The sequence below is a fragment of the Vombatus ursinus genome, unplaced genomic scaffold, assembly GCF_900497805.2.
Source record: "Vombatus ursinus unplaced genomic scaffold, bare-nosed wombat genome assembly UNPS02014791.1, whole genome shotgun sequence".
NCBI lineage: Eukaryota > Metazoa > Chordata > Mammalia > Diprotodontia > Vombatidae > Vombatus > Vombatus ursinus.
In genome coordinates, this window is record NW_020954569.1 from 77538706 (window position 1) to 77566018 (window position 27313).

The 27313-nt window shown below is 37.1% G+C and overlaps 1 protein-coding gene across 2 annotated transcripts in view; it reads right to left on the reverse strand.

Moving 5' to 3' along the window:
- The window catches only part of ATP8B1 (ATPase phospholipid transporting 8B1), a 138813-nt gene that overhangs the window by 37052 nt on the left and 74448 nt on the right, over positions 1-27313 (reverse strand). For both annotated transcript variants that reach the window (XM_027868928.1, XM_027868927.1), the window contains exons 3-14: positions 19240-19337; positions 17664-17777; positions 15753-15851; positions 15555-15616; positions 9967-10039; positions 9786-9856; positions 6024-6106; positions 5730-5888; positions 5480-5568; positions 3940-4130; positions 1005-1213; positions 81-124 (exon numbers count right to left, since the gene is read on the reverse strand). In XM_027868928.1, coding sequence (XP_027724729.1) covers positions 81-124; positions 1005-1213; positions 3940-4130; positions 5480-5568; positions 5730-5888; positions 6024-6106; positions 9786-9856; positions 9967-10039; positions 15555-15616; positions 15753-15851; positions 17664-17777; positions 19240-19337 — 1292 coding nt within the window. The remainder of the gene's footprint in view (positions 1-80; positions 125-1004; positions 1214-3939; positions 4131-5479; positions 5569-5729; positions 5889-6023; positions 6107-9785; positions 9857-9966; positions 10040-15554; positions 15617-15752; positions 15852-17663; positions 17778-19239; positions 19338-27313) is intronic.

Here is a 27313-nt window from a genome sequence, read left to right on the forward strand (position 1 = left end):
AAACACACAGAAATATTCACAAGCTAACATCTGTTCCCAAGAAAAATGTCACCTTCCTTTAAGGAAGTGAAAGAACTCACATCCGTCCTGCTGTGGTGATGCTGAGATGCATTTCTGTGGTCCCCTGAAATAAAAGCAAGTATTAAAATCACAAGGCAAGTCAATACTTGTGTGCAAAAAAAAAAATTTTCCCCATTTTTAAACATGTGTTCTATATGTTTCATGGTTTTGTTAGAGTAGAGGATCACATTTTTTAAACAAACATCACAAGACTTTGTCCAGTTTAATGCATTGGCCATAGAGTGCAAGGTAGTATAACAGAAATAGCGCTACTCTATGAGACTGGACACACAGGTCAGAAGAGTCTCAGCTTTGTTACTCATAAGCTGCATGCCTTTGGGCAAATCACTCGACTTCTTTTCATTTTAGTTTACTTACCTGTAAAATGGGAATATCTGTTCTACCTACTTTTCAGGATTACTGAATTGTATAAAAGTGCTCTGAAAAGTTTAAACCTATATGCAAACTTGGGGTATTGTGTTATATCATTAACTAAACTTAACCACCTTCTTACCCCTTGTACCTGCCAGTGAATGCCATCACATTCCTGGGAGGTTGCTAAAACTCAGAGCAAGAAAGAGATCATGTTACTACCAAGTTCTCTTGGTAGAGTATAACATAAGTATCCCTTATGGTACTCTGTGTAGAAGCATTTAAATGGTCCATTGGGTAAGAGCATTAGTCTTGGAGTCAGGAAGATCTGAGTTCAAATCTGGCCTCAGACACTTATTGTGAGACACTAGGCAAGTCACTTACTCTCTTTCAGCCTCAGTTTCCCCATTTGTAGAATTATGATAATAACACCATCCACCTCACATTGTGAGGATCAAATGAGATAACATGCCACAGCACCACCTAAATGCCAGCTATTATTAATTACATCCAGTGCTCCCTAGAGCCCTATCCACAATACAATGTTCAGTGAAATAATGGCTAATACTCACCATATATTTGCCCGTTTATGCAGCACTTTTTAAATGTCATGATATTCTGTGTTAATGTTCCTGTCTTATCAGAGAAAACATAATGAATCTGGCCAAGTTGTTCATTCAGCGTGGTTGTTCTAGCCTTTGCTGGTGTGTCCTTTTCAGGATAATACATCTGTAGGTCCCAGTTTATGAAATAACTCTGTCCAAGACGAATGACTTCAACACTAGAAAGAAAGAAAGAAAGAAAGAAAGAAAGAAAGAAAGAAAGAAGGAAGGAAGGAAAGAAGGAAAGAAAGAAAGAAAAGAAAGAAAGAAAGAAAGAAGGAAAGAAAGAAAGAAAAGAAAGAAAGAAAGAAAGAAAGAAAGAAAGAAAGAAAGAAAGAAAGGACTCCCATTGGATTGCTCAAATATAAACTGCAGACACTTGGTTTTCTTCTCCCCTTTCTATCTCCAGAACATCTCACCCATTGGTCTCTTTCTTTCGCCTTACACATGGGCCAGCCTGGTTCAGGCTTTCACCTCCTCTCCTATGGTCTTCTGGCTATTCCTCATGCTAAGTACCTCATTTTTCATTTCAGTGAGTTAGTTGGCTGTCCCCCATTGCCTGAATTACACTTATGTGAATCTCTTATTACTTCCAGAACTCAGCTCAAACACCCCCTTCTCTATCAAACTCCTCCTGATCTCCTAAATGCTTATTTCATCCCTGATTACTTTAATTTATTCTGTATATTTGTATATATCTTGTATGTGTTTATTTGTATGTTTTTTCCCCATTAGAATGTGAGCTCCTTGAGGACAGAAATTTCTTTGTATCACTAGCACTTAGCATGTATATGTGAGATGCATAATAAGTGCTTTAAAAAAAAGCTTATTGACAAAATGGTATATGTACATAGTGTTTCCCCCTAGTAGACTGTGAACTCTCTGGGGATAGGAATTGTCTTATTTTTGCCTTTGTATCCCTCACACCAAGTATACTGCTTAGCAGATGGTAGGCATTCAATAGATCCTTTCTGATTGACTGACTGATTAGCTATAGGGCAATAACTTTCATTTTCCTCCAAATTCGTGTCATATAGATTCAACTAAGAAATACCATCATCAGAATATTAATGGAAGGAATGACAATCGCTACTCCTTCCTTCTCTCAAACTGTATCTAAGACAATTTATCTAGGGACAACCCATTCCTCAACTCAAATGGGGTGAGCAAAGTAGAGCTGATCATATCGCAGAGCCAGAAAGCATACACAAAACATGCATTTTCCAGGCGGTTTAAATGCCTTTGGATAAGTAAAACCTAAACAATGATTGATGAGCTGAAAAGGAAAGTTCCTTCAAAACTAGTGTTGCCAAAGTTAAAATATCTGAAATGAGAGATAGTAAGGGAATTTTTAAAAAGTTTATGGAGTCTAGAATTTTAAGTACATGTTACACAGCAATAAGAAAACATTCAGAACCATCAGCTGCTAGGGAAAGGATGTCTCTAAAATTGCTGACAAAGAGGGAAAAATTAATTCCAGAAAAATAGAAATTCATGTATTCTCCTCATAAAGTGAATGAACATTTCATTGAATTCATTCTCTTATTCTGTCTCTCTGTGTGTATGTCTTTTTCTGTTTGGGACTCTTTCTCTCTCACCAAATACTGTGTACACCCATTTTGCTGCAGTATGTATTATGCCACATACCCCTAGGATGTAATTTTTTTTTAGAGAACTATGTTCTATCTATCTCCCTTAGTCCTTACCATGGTGTGCTCTGCGCACAGTAGGTAATTAATAAATACTATTGAATTTAATATATCTGCAGTACTTACTACACAAAGCCATAAAAAGTATAGACAAATATCTTCCCAATCATACCAGAGATGAGTTTAGATTTCTTACTATATAAACAGAGACCTGATCCAGAGCTTTACCTCACATGAAAAGGATGACTGTAATTACATACAATGAAAGATAAAACAAGATAAATATCACCACATCTAATTAAAGAGGACTATATCCATCTGTCCTTGGACTATTTATTAATTCAATTCAATAAGCATTTTTTCAAACATTTATGTGCCAGGCACTATAGTAAGCATTAAGAATCCATGTTTTAAGTAGAAAAGTGTAGATCTAAGGCACAATAAGACCCTGTCCCAAAGGCATTAAATACAAAATGAACATAAAGATGAAATTTTGGAAATAAAAAAAAACAAAACAAGAAAATCACCAAATTGTTTCAGAGGCATGAGGTACTTCGTAGTTTCTTAAGGTAGGTGAGAAAAAAAATCATTTGCTTAACACTACATCAAAAGGTGGGAAAAGAGGCAGTAAATATTTGTCAAAGTGAAAAAGGAGCTATAAATGTGAGAAACGACATGGAGTGGAAGAGCCACCCCCACCATAAAGCTCTTACAGAGCCATGGTTAAGAGGGACGTATTTTAGAACAGTGTGTGTCAGGGGCAGCTAGGTGGAGTAGTGGATAGAGTTCTGGCTTTGGAGTCAGGAGGACCTGAGTTCAAATCTGACCTCAGACACTTGACACTTACTAGCTGTGTGACCCTGGGCAAGTCACTTAATCCCACTGCCTAGCCAAAAAGCAAAAAAAAAAAAAAAAAAAAAAAAGAATAGTATGTGTTTAGGAAACTGGTACAAGAGCAGCAGGAGGTACTAGAAGGTTTCAGGGAGGGATGAAACCACCCACCTACTCCCACCCCAAGGTGGGAAAAAAACATGGTAAGAAATGCACCTCCTTACCCAACACTGATTTCAGTTCCTAAGTCTGATTATGAATATTCTTCAAAGCTCAACATATTGGGAGATTTTTCATAGGGGAAAAATGTTTTTTTCTATGTCATGAGACAGCATAAGTAAATTAGTATAAATGTCCATTTAATAATGAGTTGTATACCTTCTCATTAAGCTTAAAGCAAGAAACAAAAAAGGAGACTTCATTACCTGACATAGAGGGAGATGGGTACCATGGTGTTCAGAATGATGATGTAGCCCCAGAAATTAAGGAATCCACGATATGAAGGCTTATAGTCTTCTCCATCATACAGATACCAAGAATAATTACCAACCTGTTCTACCCAGTAAGCATGTCCAATAGCTAGACCAGCAGAAAGGAGTATAAGGACAACAAAAATCTAGAAAGTGAAACATGTTTACATGTGTTACTCAGATCTTCCTTTGACCAAGAGTGGGACCAGGCTAGATTCCTAGTCCTGTCTTCTCAAAAAGCTTTGCTTATTCCCTTATTTATAAATATTTAAAACACCTGTACACACTAATAAAAATAAGCAAAACAGTACCAGAATACTTTCCTTTAAGGTTTCACTTGATTTCTTTAATGATTGCTAGTAGTATCTGTTTGTACCCCACCCCAAAAAATTGCCTGCAGAAATTATTATTAACAAAACTCTGTTGTTGATCAGTTGTTTAGGCATGTTTGACTCTTTGTGACCCCATAGACCATACTGTCCATGGGATTTTCTTGGCAAAGACACTGAAATGGTTTGCCATTTCACTCTCCAGTGGATTAAGGCAAACAGTGGTTAAATGATTTGCCCAGGGTCACACAGCTAGTGTGTGTCTGAGGCCAGATTTGAATTCAGGCTTTCCTGACTCCAGGCCCAGCACACTGAGCCACATAGCTGCCCCTATAAACAGAATTTTACTGAGATATAATCCTGCGCTAATAGAAGTGACCCTAGATTCTCAAAAGCTATACCCATGAGGCATAAACTCTTTCCAATATGGAAAGGTTTGGTGGAAAGGGCATCTAGATAGTACAGTGAATAGAACTCTGGGCCTGGATTCAAGACAGAACTGATTTCAAATCTAGCCTCAGATATTTACTAGTTGTGTGACTCTGACTAAGTCACTTATCCTCTATCTACCCCAGTTTCTTCAACTGTAAAATGTGGATAATAATAGCACCTACTTCCCAGGGTTGTTGTGAGAATTAAATGAGCTAGTTTGGTGAAGTGTTTAGCACAGTATCTGGCACATCCTAGGTGCTATATAAATGCTAGTTATTATTCATTATTAAAGGTCCAATATTGTCTGTACTACGTTTAGAGAGACTCCGAACAAGGAGGTTGGTCAACAGGTAATGAATTTTTTTGGCCATGGCAACTCATGAAGACTATCTACTATCTATTATTTACTAAGATGTACAGGGTAGATTATGAAACAGGGTGAACTCCCATACTGATGAAATCACAGAGCTTCTCCTCCAAAGAATCATATGTAGAGAACTAAAGGAATCTTAGAAGTTTTTAAGCCCAATCTCCTCATTTTGTAGATAAGGAAACTGGAGTGAAGAGGTGAAGTTAACCCCTCTAAGCTTACCCCGATAGTAAGTGGCAGAGAAGGAGTACAGACCAAAGTCCTCTGACCCCAAACCCAATGATCTTTCCATTTCTAAATATTGTTTTTAAAATTACTACTATAACAAGTTAGCTTTTTGCACAGTGAAATAAAAATATTTTACCGTGTAAACCATGTAGTTCATCAAGTAATCAATTTTAGTCCTTTTAAACCTGGTCGTCCCACTGTTTTTCATGATTTTGGTGTCAGCTCCTAAAAAAAACCCCAAAACTCAATGTGACCAAAATATGAAAAATAAGTTATATGTGTGCTCATTCTTATGTTTTTGATATTTAATAGGCAGGGAGGAAATAACTTGTGCTTCATTTCCATTATTCACTTCAGGTTCTTAATGACACGAGGAAATAAATTACCTGCAAAAATGACCAAGCCATGGCAAAAATCGGTATTTCTAATCACACAGCCTCGCAGCAAAATTTTATCTGCATCCAAAGAGTAACTTGTATTTCTCCAGAATAGTGTTCCTGTAAACTTATCTAGTCGATTATTTGGTTCTTCGCATTCAATGAAACCTAGATTGAAAAGAAAAATTTCAATCTACGTAAATGTTTAAATGTAGCATTTCATAAAAAGTGATTATTTTTAGAAATTTTAGAAATAGTAATTATCTATCAAAATTGCAGCCAGAAGAGTTATTTTGTACAAACCATCAAATGCTGCCAATGCGCTCTCTTTTTGGAGATAGCGATCTGTTACTTCAAGTGACATTTTGAACTTTAAATTTGTTTCTCTAGAGGGAAAAATTAAAACAAAAAAAAATTTAGTTGGACCAAATCAGTCATTTAAATGGGGATATACTTACAAAGGAAAACAGCATTAAACAATTATTTATACCTTACATTACTTCATCATATTCTTTCTGTGTTATGAATCAGTATCTAATGCTCTAACTGGTAGATTTCCAGTGGCTTACATGGTCATGTACCCTAGGTCTGGTCCCATTTTCTGATTTCAATTTTAATTGGAAGCTTTGGAGAGGGGAGAAGTAAATGGTTCACTGAACTGGAGCCAAATCTTTGGCATACTAATACCCAATTCCCTTTATAAATAGCTTTCTCTGGGCTAATATGTGGACAAACATTAGAACATTTCACAACTCACCAGACTCACCAGTTAGTCAACTGCAATTTTCTCTCTACCACCTACCTGCTTGGTTAATGAAGGCTGCTGCTTCTTCTATTTATCCCAAATGCTGAGGATTCCTTTTAAACTAAACTTTTAACATTTTGTCACATTCATTAGGTATGCAATTCGGATGGGGCTTGTTTGGCTTTATATTAAAAAATGAAACTCAATTATTTCCTATCAAAATTAGAAGTGAAATAATTTTCTTTTTGGCTCATTTTACCTGACTTCACATTTTCCTTCACATTTACACCAAACCAAAATATGATATATTCTGAAAGCTGGGAAAGGCACTAAAAACATATGGAAAAGGCATAGGTCTACACAACTTTGCAATGAAAAATGCTTTTTACCTTCTAGCAACAACTCTTATAATGGATTTTATTTCAAAGTTTCCACAAATATTAACTGATTTAATTCTGCCTATTAAGCAGGTGGTTAATTGGCCTTAACATATTTTAATAGGCAGGTCATGAGAACCTTCTTCTTTTTTCTTTTTTCTTTTTAAAGAGCTTAGCCAGCATTTATTGATTGATTGATTGCTTTTTGGTGAGGCAATTGGGGTTAAATAACTTGCCCAGGGTCACACAACTAGTAAGTGTCAAATGTCTGAGGTGGAATTTGAACTCAGGTTCTCCTGACTCCAAGGCCAGAGCTCTATCTACTGTGCCACCTAGCTGCCCCCAAGTAGTATCTTTTTCAAAAGATTTCTACTCAATTACTAAGAAGTGAAATTATTCACATATGTTATCTCATTTGATCCTCCAGAATCACAGGATTTAATATTGGAAGGGACCTCAGCAGCTATTTTATTCAATCCACACCTGAAAGAAATCTCCACTGTAATGTCTTGGTGAATTGTCTTCCAGCCTCTACTTGAAGAGAGATCTCCAAGGAGGAGCAACCCAATAATAAAGTATTAATTTACAAATAACTAAAAAAAAGGTGAGATAGGTTTACAGAGTGAACTGGACAGGTCACCTCAGCCTCTCCCGTGCTCAGGAGGACTCCCTCTCTACAGAGTAGGCACTACAGAAAACAGAGAAAAAATGAGTGTTCGTTACAGAGCCTGTCTGGTAGAGCTCATTCCATTTCTGCACAGCTTTAAATGTTAGAATATTTCTCCTGTCATCTATCCTAAAGTGGCTCCTTTACACCTCCCATCCATTGCTCCTGGTTCTGCCCTGAGGTGAAACAGAACAAACCTAATTCTTCTTTCATCTATCACTCCTTCAAATACTTGAAGCCAGCTTATCATGTCCTTCCTGAGCCCTCTCTTTTCCAGACTGTAAATCCCTAGTTCCTTCAAGGGATTTCCAGTTGACATGGACTCAAGGCCCTTCATCATCCTAGTTACCAAGAGGGCAAGACATAACAGTGAGAAATAATTTTGGTTATACAGATGTCTGCTAGTTCTCTTTGCTGCTAAAGGCAGATCAGCTAAGAAATTCTTGACTTTCCTTAATAATCATTTCTTCATTAAGAAGTGGAGGAAGCAATAAAAAAGTCATATTCTGGATCTGATTCTGATGTGTAAAGAATATCTTGCTGTTGAAGGAAAAATGACGAGAGCCTTGAGAGGAACTGGTCATGGGGGGCAACTAGGTGGCACAGTTGATAGAGTTCCAGCCTTGGAGTCAGGAGAATCTGAGTTCAAATCCAGCCTCAGACACTTGATACTTACTAGCTGTGTGACCCTGAGCAAGTCACTTAACCCTGACTGCCTCATCAAAAAGTCAAAAAAAAAAAAAAAAGAGCAGAGGAACTGGTCATGAGATGATAGATAAGAAGGGGATTGCCACATACACTCTAGGATTTGGGGTGAGTGAGTTTCAGAGTTCAGAGTAAGCATAGGTTCTCAATGCCTAAGGGCCTAGAGGGAAAATTAGCTCAAGATAAATAGGATATTCTCAAAAATGAAAATGAAATTTTGATAACAACAAAAACTATCCCACTAAGAAAAGGGGAGTCTTTTCTAGTTGTCCTGGGGACAAAAGGAAGCTCAATGAAGAGACAGAATTACAGGATGGTGTTGATGGGACAGTGAGGATTGAAAAAAAAAGCTGAACTATTCAACTCACAACTTAATTTCTACTTTCTTTACATTGGAAAATGACCCACAGACTGGGAAGTACAGAACCAAAATTTTTAGGCGGTAGCTGAAACCCAGGAAAAGTAAGGAGGTTGTAAGAGCATGTAGCTGCCCTCAAACAGGTATCAATGCATGGGACAACATGTAAAAGAGGGTGACCAGGGTGGTGAGGGAATTGGAAATTGTGTCAAAGGAGCAGTAGCTAAAGAATCTGTGGTTGTGTAGCCAGGAAAACAGAACAGCTAGAGGTAACTTGACAGCTATCTTCAAGTATTTGAAGACAATGATCATGTAGAAGGACAATTACACACATTTTGGGTGACTTCCATGGGTGAAACTAGGAGTCATAAGTAAAAAGGGTTTTTGGGGGGGGAGGAGAGAAGTTCTGGACCTGTGATTTCATTTTTATAAAGCACTCCCAATAAATAACTTCCCTCCACCCATGAAAATCAGCAACTTGTCTATAGTTTTTAGTCTTAAAAGAGTAGCCTGGGACACTGAGAGGTTATGTGACAATCCAGAATCACACAGCCAGTATATGTCAGAAGTAGGGATTGAACCCAGATCTTCCTGACTCCAAGAATGGTCCTTCGTTCATGATATCCTCTCAACTTAAGAGTTAGAAGACCCAATGAGGTTAGAGTTCTACATTTGCCAAGAAGAAAGTTACATCAAGGCAAATATTCATTCAATAGATGAGAAAAATTATTAATAATAGTTCAAAAATGGAGTGAGCTGTTTTAGAAGACGATTCCTTGTCCGTAGATGTCTATAAGAGGAGGCCAAATGACTAATTATTGAGGATGTGTTGTTTAGAGGAATTCCTGTTCAGGAAGTAGGGGCTAGATCAGAAGATAGCTGAGGTCCATTCCATAAACCTATGGAATTGGACCTATGGACCATGGAATTCTATGATTCTGGCCAGAATTTAGATTCTGGCAACTGAGGATTGGGAAGATGAAGCAAACTGGCCAAGTTCCCAGTGCTAGAAAGTGGCAAAGCTGGAACTAGACTCTAGGTTTTTCAACTTCACATTCAAGATCCATTTCAATACATGTGGCTGTGTTGGAACAGGTGACTTCAATATACACATGTATATGTCAGTATAAATGCATATATGTATATAAACAACTTACTGTACTTGCACTGCAATGCCTTAAATGAAGTGACTTTTCAAAAGATATATCCTTACCCATCTAATTCAGCAGTTTCTACATAACAGAGGCTGTTAGGCTCTGAGCTGGACAGGAGGAGAATGTCAGCCTAGTCAAAGCAATAAACACAAGTTAACACGTTAAATATCAAATGAAACTATACCAAAGGTCACAGATTCAGGCAAATTTGGATGAAATGGAGAAAACTTGTTGACTTACAGGAATAAAGTCATTTTTTTTCAGACGAATGACATCTCCAACTTGAACCTCTTTCCATTTTGCAATTTTGAACCTAAAAATAGCATTTGAAATATTAACAATTATTCATTTAAATATTCATGTTATAAAATTGTGATATTAAAAATACAGAAAAGCAACTTAGAATTGGTATTAGGAATACTTAGGACTCTGAAATGTGTGGACACTATGAATTACGGGAGAAAAATCTTCAGTTTTGGACTAAAATATATTTTATTGGTGTCATAGAGATAAGAAATCATGGAAGCAATAATAGCTTACCTTAAGCTGGCATCTTCAGATTTTGTAACAAAGTGTTAATTAAGGGGTCACAATAAGGATTGGCTTATGGAATCTCTACTCTATTGATGGATTTTTAAGGAGCTACAACTTTTCAGGTTCTTCCTCCTCTTGACTGCCCCAGCAAGTAGACAGGCTATTTATTTCCATTCTTTTTTTTGTTTTTTGTTTTGGTTAGGCAATGGAGTTAAGTGACTTGCCCAGGGTCACACAGCTAGTAAGTGTCAAGTGTCTGAGGACAGATCTGAACTCAGGTCCTCCTGATTCCAGGGCTGGTGCTGTCTCCACTATTTATTTCCATTCTTGACCCCTCCATTGCCTACTTTATAATATCACTCAAACAGGAGTCTCATGTCACTTACTAAGTTTATTTAGCCAGAAGTCATATATATATATATATATATACATACATACACACTAAAATACGTAACTTAGCAGAGATTGGTCCTTCTTTAAAGGAAGGATTACCTAAAATTTAGTCCTTTATATTTTAGCAGTGATACCTGAGCTACGATACTGTAGACTCCAAATGTCCATTTGTGTATTGAATGTTTTGTCTTAAAACTTTAGTATTTTGCAACTTTAATCTAGTCACACTTGTCTGTAGCTCTTACTGACCCACCATCTACAAAGGGAGCTTCTGCTTAACAATGAAAGATTTCAGGGAACAAATTACTGATAGAGTAAAATGCTCTTTGTTTTTTTAAGCAAACTGCCATTATTCTAATCTGAGTGGGTATACTTTATTTGTGGGAACTGAGGAAGGAAAGAATGAGATGCTTAGATTCCAAAAACTGAGTCCAGAACCCCTCTCAGTTCCAAACTGCACCACATAGAAAGTTCCAAATCCAATTTCAAATAAGTCTGAATTTGGAAGAATTTTTAAATATACATAATTCAATATATGAATTTTGGAAACAGAGGATTGGTAACAATTCATAATTCATGAAACCCATGAAATTTAACAAGTTCACCCTAGAACCAAATATTAGAAGCAAAAATGTGGTTTCGTTATTAATTTCTGACTAAAATGCACATAAACAGAAAATCTCATTATGTTGATTTTTCTAACTAGGATTTACAACACAATCTGTAATTTAAGGGTTTTTAAATTTTGGCTTTAATTGATTTGATTTTATGTATTAACTAAAAAATTACCTATTAACAAAAAATCAACAAGAATTTAGTAATAAACATCTTTAATGAGCCCTGGACCATGCTAGCCACTGGTGATACAAAGACAAAATAATGAATAATAATAATGATGATAATGACATTAGCTAGCATTTAAATATTGCCTACTATATGCCAGGTACTCTATAAATATCTCATTTAACCAGCGAAAGAATATTTAACTGCAAAGCATTTACAATCTGTACAGGAAAAGCAACATGTAATATGTAGATAAACATGAAATATATGCAGTATAGATAATTTTGGGAGAAAGTCACGAGCAGTTGAGGGATCAGGAATTGCTTCATGGATTAAGTGGTACTTGAGCTGAACTTTGAAGGAAGTTAGGGTTCTAAGAGGCAGAAAGGAAGATGGAATGCATCTCAGGCATGAGGGACAGCCAGTGCAAAGTCATGGGAATGCCAATGCCATGTGTGAAAAACAGTAAGGGCAGTTTGGTTGGACCACAGTGTCCATGAAGTGGAGTAATGCATAATAAAGCTAAAAAAGTAAAGTCAGGCCTGGATGTAAAAGAGTTTTAAATGCCAAACAAAGGCATTTGATTCGAGAGGTAATAGAGAACAACTAGAGTATATTTAGTAGAGGAAAGACATAGACCTGCACTTTAAAAAAAATCACCTTGACAGCTGAGTGAAGGTTGTATTGTTGTAGGGAGAAACTTGAAGCAGGGAGACCCAATTAAGAGGCAATTGCAATAGTTCAGTTGAGAGGCGATGAGGACCTGAACTAGGGTAGTAGTTATATGAGTACAGACACGGGGAAAGATGTGAAAGGTATCATAGAGTAGAAATGACAAGATTAGGCAACTGATTAGAAGTGAGAGTGAAGAGTTAGGTATAGCACCAAGATTGCTGACCCAAGTAAACGGAAGGATAGTGGAGACCTAGACACAAATAAGGCACTCTGCAAGAAGGATGGGTTGAGGGAGGGAGAAAATGAGTTCTGTTTTGGACATGCTGAGATTGAGTAGTCTATGGGACATCCAGTTCAAAGTGTCCAATAGGCATTTGGTGATATATAACTGGAGCTGACGAAAGGGACTGGGGCTGGATACACAAATCTGAGTCACCAGAATAGAGATGATCATAAAACTCATGTGAGCTGATGAGATCAATGAGAGATAATATGGAGAGAGAAGAAGAGAGGGCACAGGACAAAGTCTAATCATGATATCAATTATGATTCAGCAAAAAAAAAAAGAGAGAGAGAGAAGTGGTGGACAGACAGGAGGAGAGCCAAGATAAAGCAATATCACAAAAACCTAGAGGTCAGCAAGTATCCAGGAGAAAAGGGTGAGCAACAGTATTAAATGCTGCAGAGAGGTCACGAAGGATGAAGATTACAAAATGGCCATTGGACTGAATATCTAGAAGAATAGTAGTAACTTTGGAGAAAGTAGTTTCATTTGGGTGATAACCAAATTACAAAGGCTTGGGAAGAAAATGAGAAGAAAGGAAATACAAATAGAAGTAATGAGTAGGGGAAACACATAGACCTGCATTTTAGGAAAAACACCTTGGCAGCTGAGTGAAGGTTGTGTTTGTGTAGGGAGAAACTTGAAGAGGAGAGACCTAATTAAGAGAATTGAAGTACCAATTTTCTAGAAGTTTGGTTGAGAAAAGAAAGAGAGATATTGGATGCTAGTTAAAAAGATGGTAGGTTCTAGAGAGAGAGTATTACCCCCCTAAGGATAGAGAAGATTTGGGCATATTTGCAGGCAGCAGGGAGAGATCAATGATAAAGGATAGATAAGAGATAACTATAGGAGATAGTTGCTGGAGAATATTGAAGGGGATAGCCAACAGGATCTGGATTTGTCAATAACTTTGAACAGAGTGAACCTCAAAAAAGAAGAATTGCTGGGAGGTGTCAGCAGAGTCAGATTCTGGAAATAGCAGAGGGATCAAGGAATATTCTAAATTAAAATAAACAGCTACTTAACACTTCGATATTTTAAGTCTTGGGATAGAATTAGGAAAGTCTTTAAAACTACAAATGAACAAATCAATTCTTCCATGTTTACCACTCATCTCTAATTAAATTGTTTCTAATATTTTACTGAGGATATAGAAGAGCAATTCATATCACAGGCAATCCCTGACTTATAAATACTTGATTTATTAATAACTCAAAAATGAACCCTCTCTCTCAGAGCTGCCACTGAAGATTCTAACTTCCTTTTTCTCCCCAGGATCAGATGGTAGTCTCAGGGTTGGTATTTATTTTGACAGAATTTCAGTTATATAGGTTTAAAAAAAAAAGGCTTTTGTGGACTAGTCTGGAAACCTCATCACCACTTTTTTAAAGCCTTTTTCCAATTAATAAACATTTATTTTCTTTTCTCTACCTCTCCCTCCCATTAAAAAAAAGGGGGAAAAAAACCTGTAACAAATATGCATAGTTAAACAAAACAAATTCCCATATTGGCCATATCTGAAAATGTACATCTCATCTTGAAAGTACCACCTCATCATCACTTGTAACCATTTTCCTATAGAAAAATACAGTCTGAGCTCTAAATAAATGACTTACAAATATACCTTTCAAACACAATCAATTCACATGTTAAAGACTGTACTTCCTGTTAATCTGTAATGCACTGATTTACAATCAGTGAAAAAGTTGTCTAAACATCTGCTTTTCTACTAATAGGTAACTTCACATTAACATCTGACCCTGTGGAAATGTAACTCAAAAGACAAAAACATAAAACCAATGATTCCTTCCATGTCTTGCTTCACAAAACAAAACAAAACAAAACAGAACCTGAGGCCATTTTCAAAGGGCTTTCTTTTCTCCCCTCCTAATCTCATGTCATTCCACTATCTCACCCTACTATCTCCTCCTTCACTTTCTGATAAAGAGGTGATCCTTCTTGCCAAGGACAAACCCTTCACATAAAAACGTGACTCCATCCTTCCTCAATCTCTCCAGCAGGTTGCCCCCATTATATCTTTTATCTTGAACCTCTATAGACTGGGTCCTTCCTTGTTCACTACAAAGACTCCCATGTTTCACCCAATCCTCAAAACCCTTCCATTTGACCCTACCATCCCTCATCCTATATCTCTCCTCCCCTTCTTGGCTAAACTCCTTAACAAATCATTTACACTAGGTGCTTCCTCTTCCTGTGATCTAAATCTTCTGCAATCTGGCTTCCAAACTCATCATTCAACTGAAACTGCTTCCCGCCAAGTCACCAACGATCTCTTACTTGCCAAATCTCAACACTCATCCTTGTTGAGCTTTGATAATGCTGATCACCATCTCTTCCTGGATCTTCCGTACTCTCTAAGTTTTTGGTATATTCTTCTCTCCTGGTTCTTCTCCTACAGATCTGACTTCTCCTTCCTCAGTCTCTTGTGCTCATTCTTATGTCATTTTTGCTAACTCTGGGTGACTTCCCAAGACTTTGACCTGGGCTCCCTTCTTGATTCTCTCTATATTCTCTCTTTTACTGATCTGTTATTATGGATTTGATCATCATCTCTATGCAGTTGACTAATAGATCTTCCTATCCAGTCTTAGACTTCTCTCCTTAATGTGAGTTTCTTGAGGGTAGAATCTAGTTTTCTTTTTTCTTTCTTTCTTCCTTTTTTTTTTTTTTGTTTTGACTAGGCAATGGGGTTGAATGATTTGCCCAGGGTCACACAGCTAGCAAGTGTTATGTTTCTGAGGCCAGATTTGAACTCAGGTCCTCCTGAATCCAGGGCCAGTGCTCTATCCACTGTGCCACCTAGCTGCCCCTAGAATCTGGTTTTCTTAAACCTTTGTTGGTATCCCCAGTGAAAACTACTGATAAATAGTAAGCACTTAAATGCTTTTTGATTGACTGACTGATGCACATAAAAGACTACTTTGTGCTGTTTTCATGGTCATTATATTCAACGCTTTTTACTATAACATTTAGGTTCAAGACCCTTTGAATCTAAAACCTTGATATTTTTTAGGCTTTTGCACAAAAATCAACCTTATCAGTACATCTGCCATCATTATTTACCATCAGCCTTCAGCTATATCAAATACAAATATTTAGACTTACAGAGTAAAAAGAAATAGAATGATTTTTACAGTACCTGCCATCCTTGATAACTTCACATGTCCTATTGTTTATCTCTTTATCCATTCTATGGCGAGCCTTCGGTGAGGTAGAAGGAAGAAGGAGAATTGATACCTTAATTATCCTAAAATTTAAAGTGCTACAAAAATTATAGACTAAAATAATCTGAAAACATCCAACAGAATTCTTAGTATTAAAAAAAACCCCAACTTACCACATCATCCACAAGGTCTTTGATTGCAGTGATGCCCAGCACCAAAAGTAAAGGCACAAGTGTTGTATACCATGCCAAGGTAGATATTTGAGGAATTGCCTTAAAAAAAAGTGCACTGTAAAATATACAGTATTTCTATAGAATTCATTTTTTTAATTTGAAATTTGATTTGAGTAATTATTCATAACTGAATTCTTGAAGATATGCTGGTGAAAGACTCTTGATACTCATTATACAAGTTGTCTCAAAAGTCATTGTAGTTCTAAGCAATAATAATAAAAAGAATGAATATTACACATTATAATTACATGGAGTGTCCCAAAAGTCCCTATTAAGACCTAAAATTGCACTAAGATTTTTAAGACAGCTTGTAAAATAACAGCAATAATAATAATAATAATATATGCACAGTAATAATCATAAAAGTTAGCACTTACATAGTGCTTTAAAGTTTGCAAAGCATTATACATATATTATCTCATTTGAGATATAACAACCCTGTGAGATCTGTGGTATTATTGTCCCCATGTTACAGAGAAGGAAACTAAAAAGGTAGAGAGAGTTTAAGTGATTTGTCCAAAGCCACTCCGTAAGTGTCTGAGACTGGTTTTGAACTCTGGTTTTTCTGATTCAAAAATCAAGTGCTCTTATCCACTATGCTACTAGCTGCCTCTATTTTAAATATATATATATATTTACACACACATACATATATGTATATAATTAACATGTGCATATAATATGTAATTATTAAACATAATAAGCTCAATATATAACAGTAATAATAAGGCCCTCAGGCTATTCTCCTTAGCAGTTAGTCACCTCTAGCAATGCCCTGAGGAAAGTGGTTCTGGTTTCAGTCCTAAAATGGACACAATTGAGGGTTTATAACTCTCAAGTAAAAAACACTAATACTTCAAGGATCTAGGAAAATCCATTCACTGGTGCAGACTGTAAGCCTCCAGTGACTTAAGACGACATTCTCATGAATTATTCTAGGCAAAAAAAATACATCCCTTTGTGGATAACCCTCGGTGAAGATAATCACCGAACCTAGTGTGCCTGGTCCTTAGATGACATATAGTTGGTTGCCAGGCCTTTATACTTTCCTAGGAGATGCCCAAACTTGTGTAGCCTTCTAAAATCCAGATTCACCTTCATGCCACAAAAGGCCCTGCAATAAGATTTCAGTGGAGATTTGCAATAATGTGAGAAATATCAACAGACAATGTTTGATGGATTAAAGCCAAGGTCACTGTTAATCCATGACTGAAACTTCAAAAGCAGGAAGCAGTCCAGGGGTAGGAAGCATCTTTTTTTTTTTTGTGCTAGACAATTTATATATTTACTTTTCATCTCTACCTTTAAGAATCCTTAATCCTCTTCTGAGGTTCAGCTCAGGTGTCATGCTTTTTACATCGCCCCTCCCTCTTCAAATACTAAAAGAGAACTTTGTTTAGATTTCCACCTCGTCTCTTCCCTCTCTAGCTTATATGATCACTACATTTCTTGCTCAGCCGTACTGCCCTCCTTATCTCCTTAGGGAGAATCTTAGTTTCTTGAAGGTGGGAACTATTTTCATCTGTATCTCCAGTGTCCAACCTTGCACATACAGAGTAGGTTCTTAGTAAAGGTTTGTTGACTTGAGTTGAACTTTAGGACAACCAGTTTTAATCTTCCTATCAGTAAGAGGAGCCAAAATTGGAGAGTTGTGCAAATAATTTTTTTTCCTCCCCTTTTTCAGTCATTAATCATTTGGGCTCCTATAGTGTCTGAGGTACTATGGTACCATTCCCTTAAAGAAAAAATATCAAATTCTCAGGGCCATTGAACTCATACCCTTTTATATCTTAAACATTATTAAGTAACCATTACTCATAAGAGATTTAAGATATCAAATAATATTTTTACCTGTAAGATAAGGAGGATCAGGAAGTAGAAATTAGCAGCCCTCTTGAACTGCTCATATAAGTTCATTGGTAAAAAGGTAATTGTATTGTACTTGTAGGTTTTAATTGCATTATTCTAGAAAAAAGAAGAATCATTTTTAGTATTATCAACTCATTTACTACCATGTATGCTTCTACAAACCTGATACTGACCCAGGTATAAAATAAGAAAACTACTGACCAAAGTTTAACTTATTAGTATCATTACTTTAATTGTGAAAGTAACATTTACCAGCCAGAATGTGATAGTGGGATTTCTTAAACTTACTTTAATTCTGTCATGTGCAAAATGTCACCCAGAAATCTTAAAGTCAGGATTGTTGTGTAATAAGATATATAACTTTTAAGGTCAAAGCCTCAAAATTTCATATTATTGCCATAAATAATTTCTCTTTGGGTCTGGATGGGTAACATTTCATTAGTGTGGGAAATTCTTGGCAAGGAAATTCTGCCTACCAATGCAACTGCTCTGCAATGTATTGTCTTAGACATTTGCCCAGGGTAGTAGGAAGTTAAGAGGCATTTCCAGGTTCATAGTTAGTGGATGTCAAAGACAGGACTTGAACCCAGGTACTCCAAGGTCAACCCTCTATCCACTAAGACATGTTGCCTCTCATTATTAGCAGTAAAGAGAATAACTACTCATGTTCATAATGTGTTTAAAGTTTCAAAAGTGCTTTCCTCATAACAATCTCAAGAGATAGCCAGTAATAATCTTATTCATCTTCATCTATCAGATGAATAAAGTAGGGCTTAAGTTGCTTAAGGTCACATAACAAGTAAGTATTGAGGTTGTATCTGAAACTTAGGCCTCCTTGATCTGCAACATTACATAGGTAGTATCAGATTTAGGACTAGAATGAATGTGTCCCAGTCTAATGCTCTACTGTACCAAACTGTATCACTTCAATAATAAGGGAGGAAATGTAATAGTTATTATACTGTTTAAAACTCCCCACTAAATACCTAAATTCATCACTAGGGGAAAAATAATAGAAATAGATATATGTAATCATAACTACCTAATGAAAATATTTTTCAAATTGTACACAAATTTTATATTTTTTATTATCCATGATAATATTTAGCATTTATATATTATATAGAACATATATATATATATTTAAAGGTCACAAAGTATTTTATATATATTATCTTATTTGAACTGCACAACAACTATTATTATCTCCATTTTAGAAAGGAGGAAACCAAGGCTGAGAGAGTTTAAGTGATTTGTCCAATGTCATAAAGCTAATAAATGTCTGATGTCCTGACTCCCAAGTCCAGTACATCATCCTCAAAATGTTTTTATAAATCAGTCATCTTCTTTATAGAGAAATAAGAAGGCAAGGGAGAAATTAACCCACAAAATTTTACCAATTTACACCTATCTACCTGTTAAGGTAACTAAAAGTGGTGAGAGGAATAAAAATTAACATTCTATAGAACTACAGATGATCACTATAAAGACTTTTACTGATTCGATACTGAACAAACACAGACTTTAAAGACGCTTTTGGAAGTGAAAGCCAACTTACCGCATATTTACTCTCTTTTAAACAAAAGAAGGTTGTGTTCATAAACTGGGGCTGTTCATGGAAGCTCCGATCATTTGCCTTCACTTGCCACGTACAGTCTGAAAAAGTGAGGGGGAAAGTGGAAGAAACAAGAAACAAATCTCTCAAAATACAAACCATACACAAATACTTCACTTGACTGCTCATTTATAGGGCATTATGCAATATTCAGGGCAGCTAGGTGGCGCAGTGGATAGAGAACCTGGCCTGGAGTCAGGAAGATTCATTTTCCTGAGTTCAAATCTGGCTTCAGATGCTTTGCTAGCTGTGTGACCCTGGGTAAGTCACTTAACCCTGTTTGCTTCAGTTTCCTCTTCAGTAAAATGAGCTGGAGAAGGAAATGACAAACCACTCCAATAGCTTTGCCAAGAAAACCCAAAATGGGGTCATGAAGAGTCTGACATGACTGAAACCACTAAACAAATACATTTGAATAAATCTCTTTAATATGTTGTGGTAACAATAATAGCTAAAATTTATATTGTACTTTAAGGTTTGCAGAGCACTTTACATGCAGTATTTCATTTAATCTTCACATTGACCCTGTGGTATAGGTGTTATCATCATCTCCATTTTACCAATGAGAGAACTAGAGCTCAGAAAAGTTAAATAACTTGTCTAGTTTGAACCCAGGACTTCCAGACTCAATGTCCATAACTTTATCCACTGTGGTGGTAGGACCCAGAATCACCATTAGCTGAAAAGTCCATCTCCTTCTTAGCATTTAATTTGCTTTTTCTCTCCATATTTCTTCGGTGCATACATTTTTCTAAACCACCGGAAGAAAAGGTCTTACACCTTGACTAGTTCTTCCTTGTGAAGTTTCAATCATGGATAACACTAACCTGGGCTTTCACTCAGAAAACAATGCCTGCTGTCAGCTCTAGCATTATTTCAGGTCTCTACTCCCACTTTAGGTACTTAACAGAGGCTCACAGTTTTGGCTACATTCCTGCAAACAACTCCCATACCTAAACTTCAGGGATCTTTATAATGCCTTCACCTTCCCTTTCATTTTCTGGTTTTTGTGGCTGTTCAGCTCTTTCAGTCATGTCTGACTCTTTGTGACCCAGCTAGAAGTGCCTGAGGCTGCATTTGAATTCAGCTCTTCCTGACTTCAGACCCAGTGCTCGGTCCTCTGAGCCACCAGCTGCCTCCACTCCCTGGTTAGCAAATCTCAAATCTTTCAGTGCCCTTTGCAAAGTATTTCCTCCTTTCTGCCTGATGTATAAGATTTAACAAAATATATTTAAAGGCAAATTTCTCCAGAGAAGCTTATTGATTGTTAGAAGCTGTTTTCCCCTTGTGTTCCTAGTTTGATTACCACATGTGCTTAGGTGCTTAATTAAAATTCCACCTCTTCCATGAAGTTACTTCATCTGACATTCCTTACGTGATCACCTTCACCCAATCATTCTTCCTCTGTAGCATTTCCACCTGAGCACATGCATATACACATATGCACAAGGTTTTCAAAAAAATCTTAGTGCACTTTTAAGCTACTAAAACTTAAAAGCCTTAAGCTATTAAAGCCTTCATAGGATTTTGGGATACTGTATACACATATAGAAACACTAGTAATATAAGAATAATTTCTATGTCTTATTTCCTCTTTTTTGTTGTTCAGTAGTTTTCGTCATGTCTGACTCTTTGTGACCCTATTTGGGATTTTCTTGGCAAAGATACTGGAGTGGTTTGCCATTTCCTTCTCCAGCTCATTTTACTGAAGAGGAAACTGAAGCAAACAGGGTTAAGTGACTTGCCCAGGGTCACACAGCTAATAAGTATATGAGACAGAATTTGAACTCAGATCTAGACTCTAGGCCACATGCTCTATCTACCACCCCACCTAACTGCCCTTTATTTTCTCTACTAGATTGTAAAATTTCTAGAACATAGGTACTTAAAAAAATCTCTCACAGCATCTATAAGCCAATGCCTTATACCTCATAGGTACCAAATAAAGATTTGCTGAATTCATTAATGCATTAATATCAGAATTTTTTTTTCCAAACAGTGAAAAATTGTTTCTCTTGTTGACTTTACCCCCTTCTAGTACAATAAGGCACCCATAACACTTGACTTCAAATTATGATGGAGTTGTCTTTTCCCATATATGTAGGCTGTGTAACAGTAAGATTCCATTTGCCTGGATAGAATTTTGAATTCTGGTTGGACTAAATAAGAATAGGTTCCTTAAGCCTTTTTCCAAGACAGAATTGGATTATAACCTTAATGAAACCCTAGGGACAAAGTTATTTTCTAAGACATTTCTGGAATCCTAGGAGGTAAGAAGCAAGTCAGGTAGTTAGATTTTATCAAAGATGATTCCACCCTTCCTCAAAGCAAGAACAGAACAAAACACCCCTCACCTTATAGTTTCATGCCTTCTATTGATTTTTTAGAGGGTAGGGAATGAGGCTAAGCCTGTGTTTTCCTTTTTCAAAGTATCAAACTACTGTAAAAGCTCTGCCAATACAGTAGGTAACAATATTAAGATATTTAAGCTTTTCCTTTTTATAGCTATTCAAGTAGCCAAATGAATCTGTCTGCTAAAGAAAGAGCAGAGACAACTGCTCCTGTAAAGTTCAACTTGTAGAAATGGTGTGAGGCAAAAAGAGGAAGATCTTAAATCTATGGTACCTTAGAGATCACCTGGAAGACCACTTGGAAAAGAGATAAAATAATGGAAATGAAAAAGGAAAAGAATCTGTATGTTTGAAAATGTTTATAGCAGCTCTCTTTGTGATGGCAAAGAACTGGAAACTGCGGGGATGCCCATAAGTTGGGGAATGGCCGAACAAGTTGTAGTATATGATCGTGATGGAATATTACTATGCTATAAGAAATAGTGAGCTCAATGATCTTAGAAATATGGATAGATTTGCATGAAATAATGAAGAGCAAAATGAGCATAACCAAGAGAATGTTGTATATAGTAACAGAAATATTGTTTTAAGAACAACCTTGAGTGAGTTGTTTTGACTATTGTAAATACCCAAATTAACTACAAAGGACATATGAAGAAAGATGCTATCTACATCCAGAGGAAGAACTGATAAATAGAAATATCCATAGAATGGTTTTACATATATATACACATTTGTGTCTAATGGTAACCATCTCTAGGGTGGAGGGGTGGGGAGGGAAGAAAAAAGAAAAAAGAATAGCAGGTTGTATATAATAGATTTACAGTTTCACATGCTTTGATGGATCAGTAATTCTGTCCCTCCAGAGAGAAATGTTGCAAAGCAACCATGTCTTTTCCTCTTATCCTATTTCAGTACATGCCTTCCCATCAGTCCCCGAAAGGGAACCCACCCAAAGTGTTGGGAGCATTCCCCTAGAACTCTTTATTTTTTGTTCAGTGCAGAACATGAACTCTTCAATTATTCTCCCCTGCTCTTATTAGATGATCTCTTCTGTTCACATCTCTCTGATGATATCCTTAGCACCCCTTCTCCATCAGTATTAGGCTGCAACATATTTAGGGCAAAGGAGGACCTTCTCATACCCTCATCAAGGATGTCCTCAATGGGCACATCTCAAAGATTTTGTAGAGGTGATTGTGGGAAAATAGGCATATGGCTAACTAGTTATTGACAGTTTTTAATGTCCTTTTTCTTTTCTTCTTCTTTTTTTTTTAATATGGCAGCTTGCCTTGAAGCTAGAAAAACCTGGGTTCAAATCCTACCTCTGATACCTACTGAGCCAAGGCCACTCACTATAACTCTCACTGCTTTATGCCAGGGATGTCAAACAGCCAGGCTGTGAGCTACACAATAATCCTCAGTGTGTACGGTCTAAACCAGATTAAAATGTGTAGTTACTATCTGATTTTAATGTTTGCATGTAGTAATACAAGATAGATAGATATATATATGTGTATATATACACATATTATGTATATATATACATACACATACACATGTATATACATGCACATGTGTGTATACTTGTCTATCTATCTAGATAGCTATCTAATGTGTGGTGTTCTTAGTCAATCTACAACCCAAAAAGGATGTACAGTTTAGTGGCCATCCTCTCTATTTGAGTTTGACACCACTGCTCTTGTGTAACTTTCTAAGGTGTTGAGGTGACAATGTGCACTGGCAAAGAATCCTCACCTGTGTTCCTTATCCTAATGAAATCAGTAGTCCATATTGGGATGGTACATGTTTTTCTTCCAGTGTTTGGCTCCCTGACCTCTGTCCTTTGTTTTGTTTTTGTTTTTTGGCTAGGCAATGGGGTTAAGTGACTTGCCCAGGGTCACACAGCTAGTAAGTGTCAAGTGTCTGAGGCCAGATTTGAACTCAGGTCCTCCTGGCTTCAAGGCCGGCGCTTTATCCACTGCGCCACCTAGCTGCCCCTGGTCTCTGTCTTTTGTAATTAATTTAATGGCTACTCATTGAGTTTTTCCTATCTTAATGGCAGTAGTTCTAGTTGTCTCCATTGACTCCCTTTTCCCACCGCTTTCTGACCTACAGTTTAGACTCATCTGGTCATAGGCACTTATATTCATAAGCACATCTACTTAAGAATACTTCATTTTTATTTGGACAGTTTAATACACAACTAAAAGTTGAGGACTAACAGCATTAATTTCTAACTGCTGTCTATATATCATCGCCCCCCAAAAGAACTCTGGGGAGTCTGAAAAAAATATATAAAATACATAAAAAATGGGGTTTTTTCCCTATTATAATTCTCTACAGGTGTGTAGATGTGGGTTTTTGTTTTTGGTTTTTTTGCCCACCAATTAAAAAACCTGGTCAATACCTAAGCAAGCAGTAATCCTGTTATTTAGTGTGCCCCCCCCGTCTGTCTGACCTACTTCAGACAAAAGAAACCTACAGCTAGCTGGCAGATTGATCGATGACATTCCCCTCCCATAACCCCATTCCTTCCTTTATTTGTGCTTTTAGGGCTAATTGCTATAGTATAAGCCCTTCAGTAAATATAGCCAAAAGATCCCCTGCATCTTGGGTTCCTTCAAAGGGCTGGCCATCATTAACAAATATTTACTACAGCACCCACTGTGCGCCCAACACTTTAGCCTCAGCATCCAAATACTTGGTAATCACAGAGAAATCTATCTTCTGTGCCCACACACAGCTTATTTTCTGGGATGGAAATATAAACATACACAAAAGAAACTCAACAATAGATTTAACAGCAAAACAGTCATACATACCCACATCCATACAGTCTAATTTTTTTTTCTCAAATGTTTTGCCCCACCCTACTGCAGCACAGTATGACTCCTTTGACGAAGGGATAGTTTTGCTATGGTTTTCTCCAGTGTCTGGCACAGTGCTTCATACAAAGAAGGGACTTAATAAATGCTTATTGAATTAAAAAACCTAAAAATAATAAATGAGTGGGCATAGGCTGAACAATTATACTATTTCCGGTCAGTTAAGATTTAAGAAACAGATATAGTTTGAACTCACAGGGAAATTATCTAATTATAATTTGCTAGTATTTTTAAAAAAGGATACTTTGATGACATAGGCATGTCTAGGACATAGGCACCTTTTGTTTTGATGCTAGAACATGCTATATAGCACATCTGAGGTACAACCAGGACTTACAGACTGACCTTGAGTAGCCAGAAACAGTGTTTATATGATTCTATTCTCACGCATCTCTGAATAAATATATCAATCATGAGTCAACTAGAAAAATGTACATACATGGGTTGATGTAATTCCTTTGGTGCTTCAAGTTTACACCTCTGAATTTATAAGTCACTTAGACCTTTTTTGTTTACATATTTTCCTTTCCCCACAGGGAAAGGGGCCAAGACTGAAAAGACTTGTTCCCATACTCCTTATTCATATCCTCCCAACCCTCTCACCCCAAAGTTCCAAGAAAATATCACCCTGCCCTTCCACTGTGCCTTTTGGAAGGAGGCTGTTTCCAGTTGTACTGATCCATATCTTGCCACTGGACCCAGATGGCTCTGGAGGAGAAAGTGAGGCTGGTGACTTTGCACAGTCCTCCTTCATTAAAATCCAATTCACTAGTTAAGTCATGGCATCACCTTCATGATGTCATGGTCCTCTTTGAGAACAAAAGACAAACAACAACAACAACTTCCCTTCATTCTAAATCGTTTCCTCTCCCACCCGTTTTATCTTCTAGTTATGAGTGAAACTTAGCTGCCCCACTGATAACATATATTCCCAGGTTACACTTTCCAGTACTGGCTGTACCTTCACTCATTCCCCTTGGCTCACTGGTCAAGGCAGGGGAGTTGGAATACTCCTTGCTCCCCATTGCCACGTCCAGTTCTCTCTCTACCTCAGTAACCTCTTCCAAGGTTCTTTTGAGATCTATGCTATTCCTCTCTACTACCCAATCAAAATCCTGGTAGGTGTTGCCTATAGACTCCCAGATCATTCCCCTTCCTTCCTCAACACATTAGGCTCACAATTTCCTTCTCCTCTCCAATTCCTGCCCTCATACTATGGGACTTCAACATACATACTGACTCTCCCTCAAATACCATAAACACTCTGTTCCTTAGCCTACTCACTTCCTAAGACCTACTCCTCCAGCCCACCTCACACATACAAAAATAATTATACCCTTGATCTTGCCATCATCTACAAATGTACTACCTTCAAATTCAAGAATTCCAAAATCCCCTTACCTGAACATAATCTACTGACTTTATACCTCTCTCTCTGCCTTCCCTTACCAAACCCTACTTTTTATCCATCCAATCATGACCCTTGACCCTTTAATTCTTTCCCAGGTTATCTTCTCTGCATTAACCACTGTCTCCTCTTTATTCCTTCTTGACCATTTGGTGAACCAATTCGACTCCACACCACCCTTTTCTCTTGAATCACTAACCCCCTTATAATTTCCCTGTTTGACCCCTACCAAGCCTCAGCCTTGGATTACTCCCACAATCCACTGCCTTTATTTCTGCACAGGTAAATAAAGGCAGAGAAAATCATACAACCATCATGACTGAGTCCACTACAAATTTATGTTACACATTCTTAACTGGGTCCTGACTGTTGTTAGGCAATCCTAGCTTTTTTATTTTTTTAAGCTCCTGAGCATATTGATTTGTTAAGCAATGCATGCTCAACAAACCAGGACCAGGCTTCCTCAGCTTTGGAACAGGAACTTAAATACAGAGGGAAACAGATTTTTATACATTAAAAACAATTAATTAAGTAAGACCAATTAATTGAAAGAATGCAATTAACTAGGCTACAATATTAGGTAATCTGATTTCCAATTGGAAGAAAGATTAGTGACTTTCCAAGTTGGGAGGGGAAAAGTAAACAGGTACAATTCTCTTATAAACTCATTATTTCACTCTTCACAGTATCTCTTTCAAATCTTTCTATCCCTCCTCAAATTCCCCATGACTCCCTCTCCACAAACCCTCTCAGCTGAGAATCTTGTCTCACATTTTACAGGAAAAAATAAGACAGTTTGCTGTGCCCCTCTTCTCACACCTGCCTTCTGCCACTATCTCCTCTTTCACTCCTGTTTCACATGATGAGGTGGCTTTGCTCCTTACAAAGGTAACACCTCTACCTACTAAAGTAATCCCATTCTATTCCAAGTTCTCCAGCAAACTGTTCTCCTGTCATCCCCTGTCACTAATTTTCAATTTCTCCCTATATATAAGCACCTTTCCTGCTTAAAAACATGTCCATGTCTCCCTCATTTTCAAAAAACCCTCACTTGATCCTTCTAATCCCACTGCTGTCCTATATCTTGTCTGCCTTTTGTAGCTAAGCTCCTTGAAAAACAGGGTACAATGGATGCCTTCACTTTCTTTCACTCTCTTCTTAACCCCTTACAATCTAGCTTTCAAGCTCAACATTCCGTTAAAACTGCTCTCTCTAGTTACCAGTGATCTAACTGCCAAATTCAATGGCCTTTTCTCATTCTTCCTTCTCCTCAATCTCTTTGCAGCCTTTGACACTATTGATTACTCTCTCCTCTTTGATACTCTCTTCTCTAGGTTTTTGGGTCACCATTCTTTCCTGGTTCTCCTCCT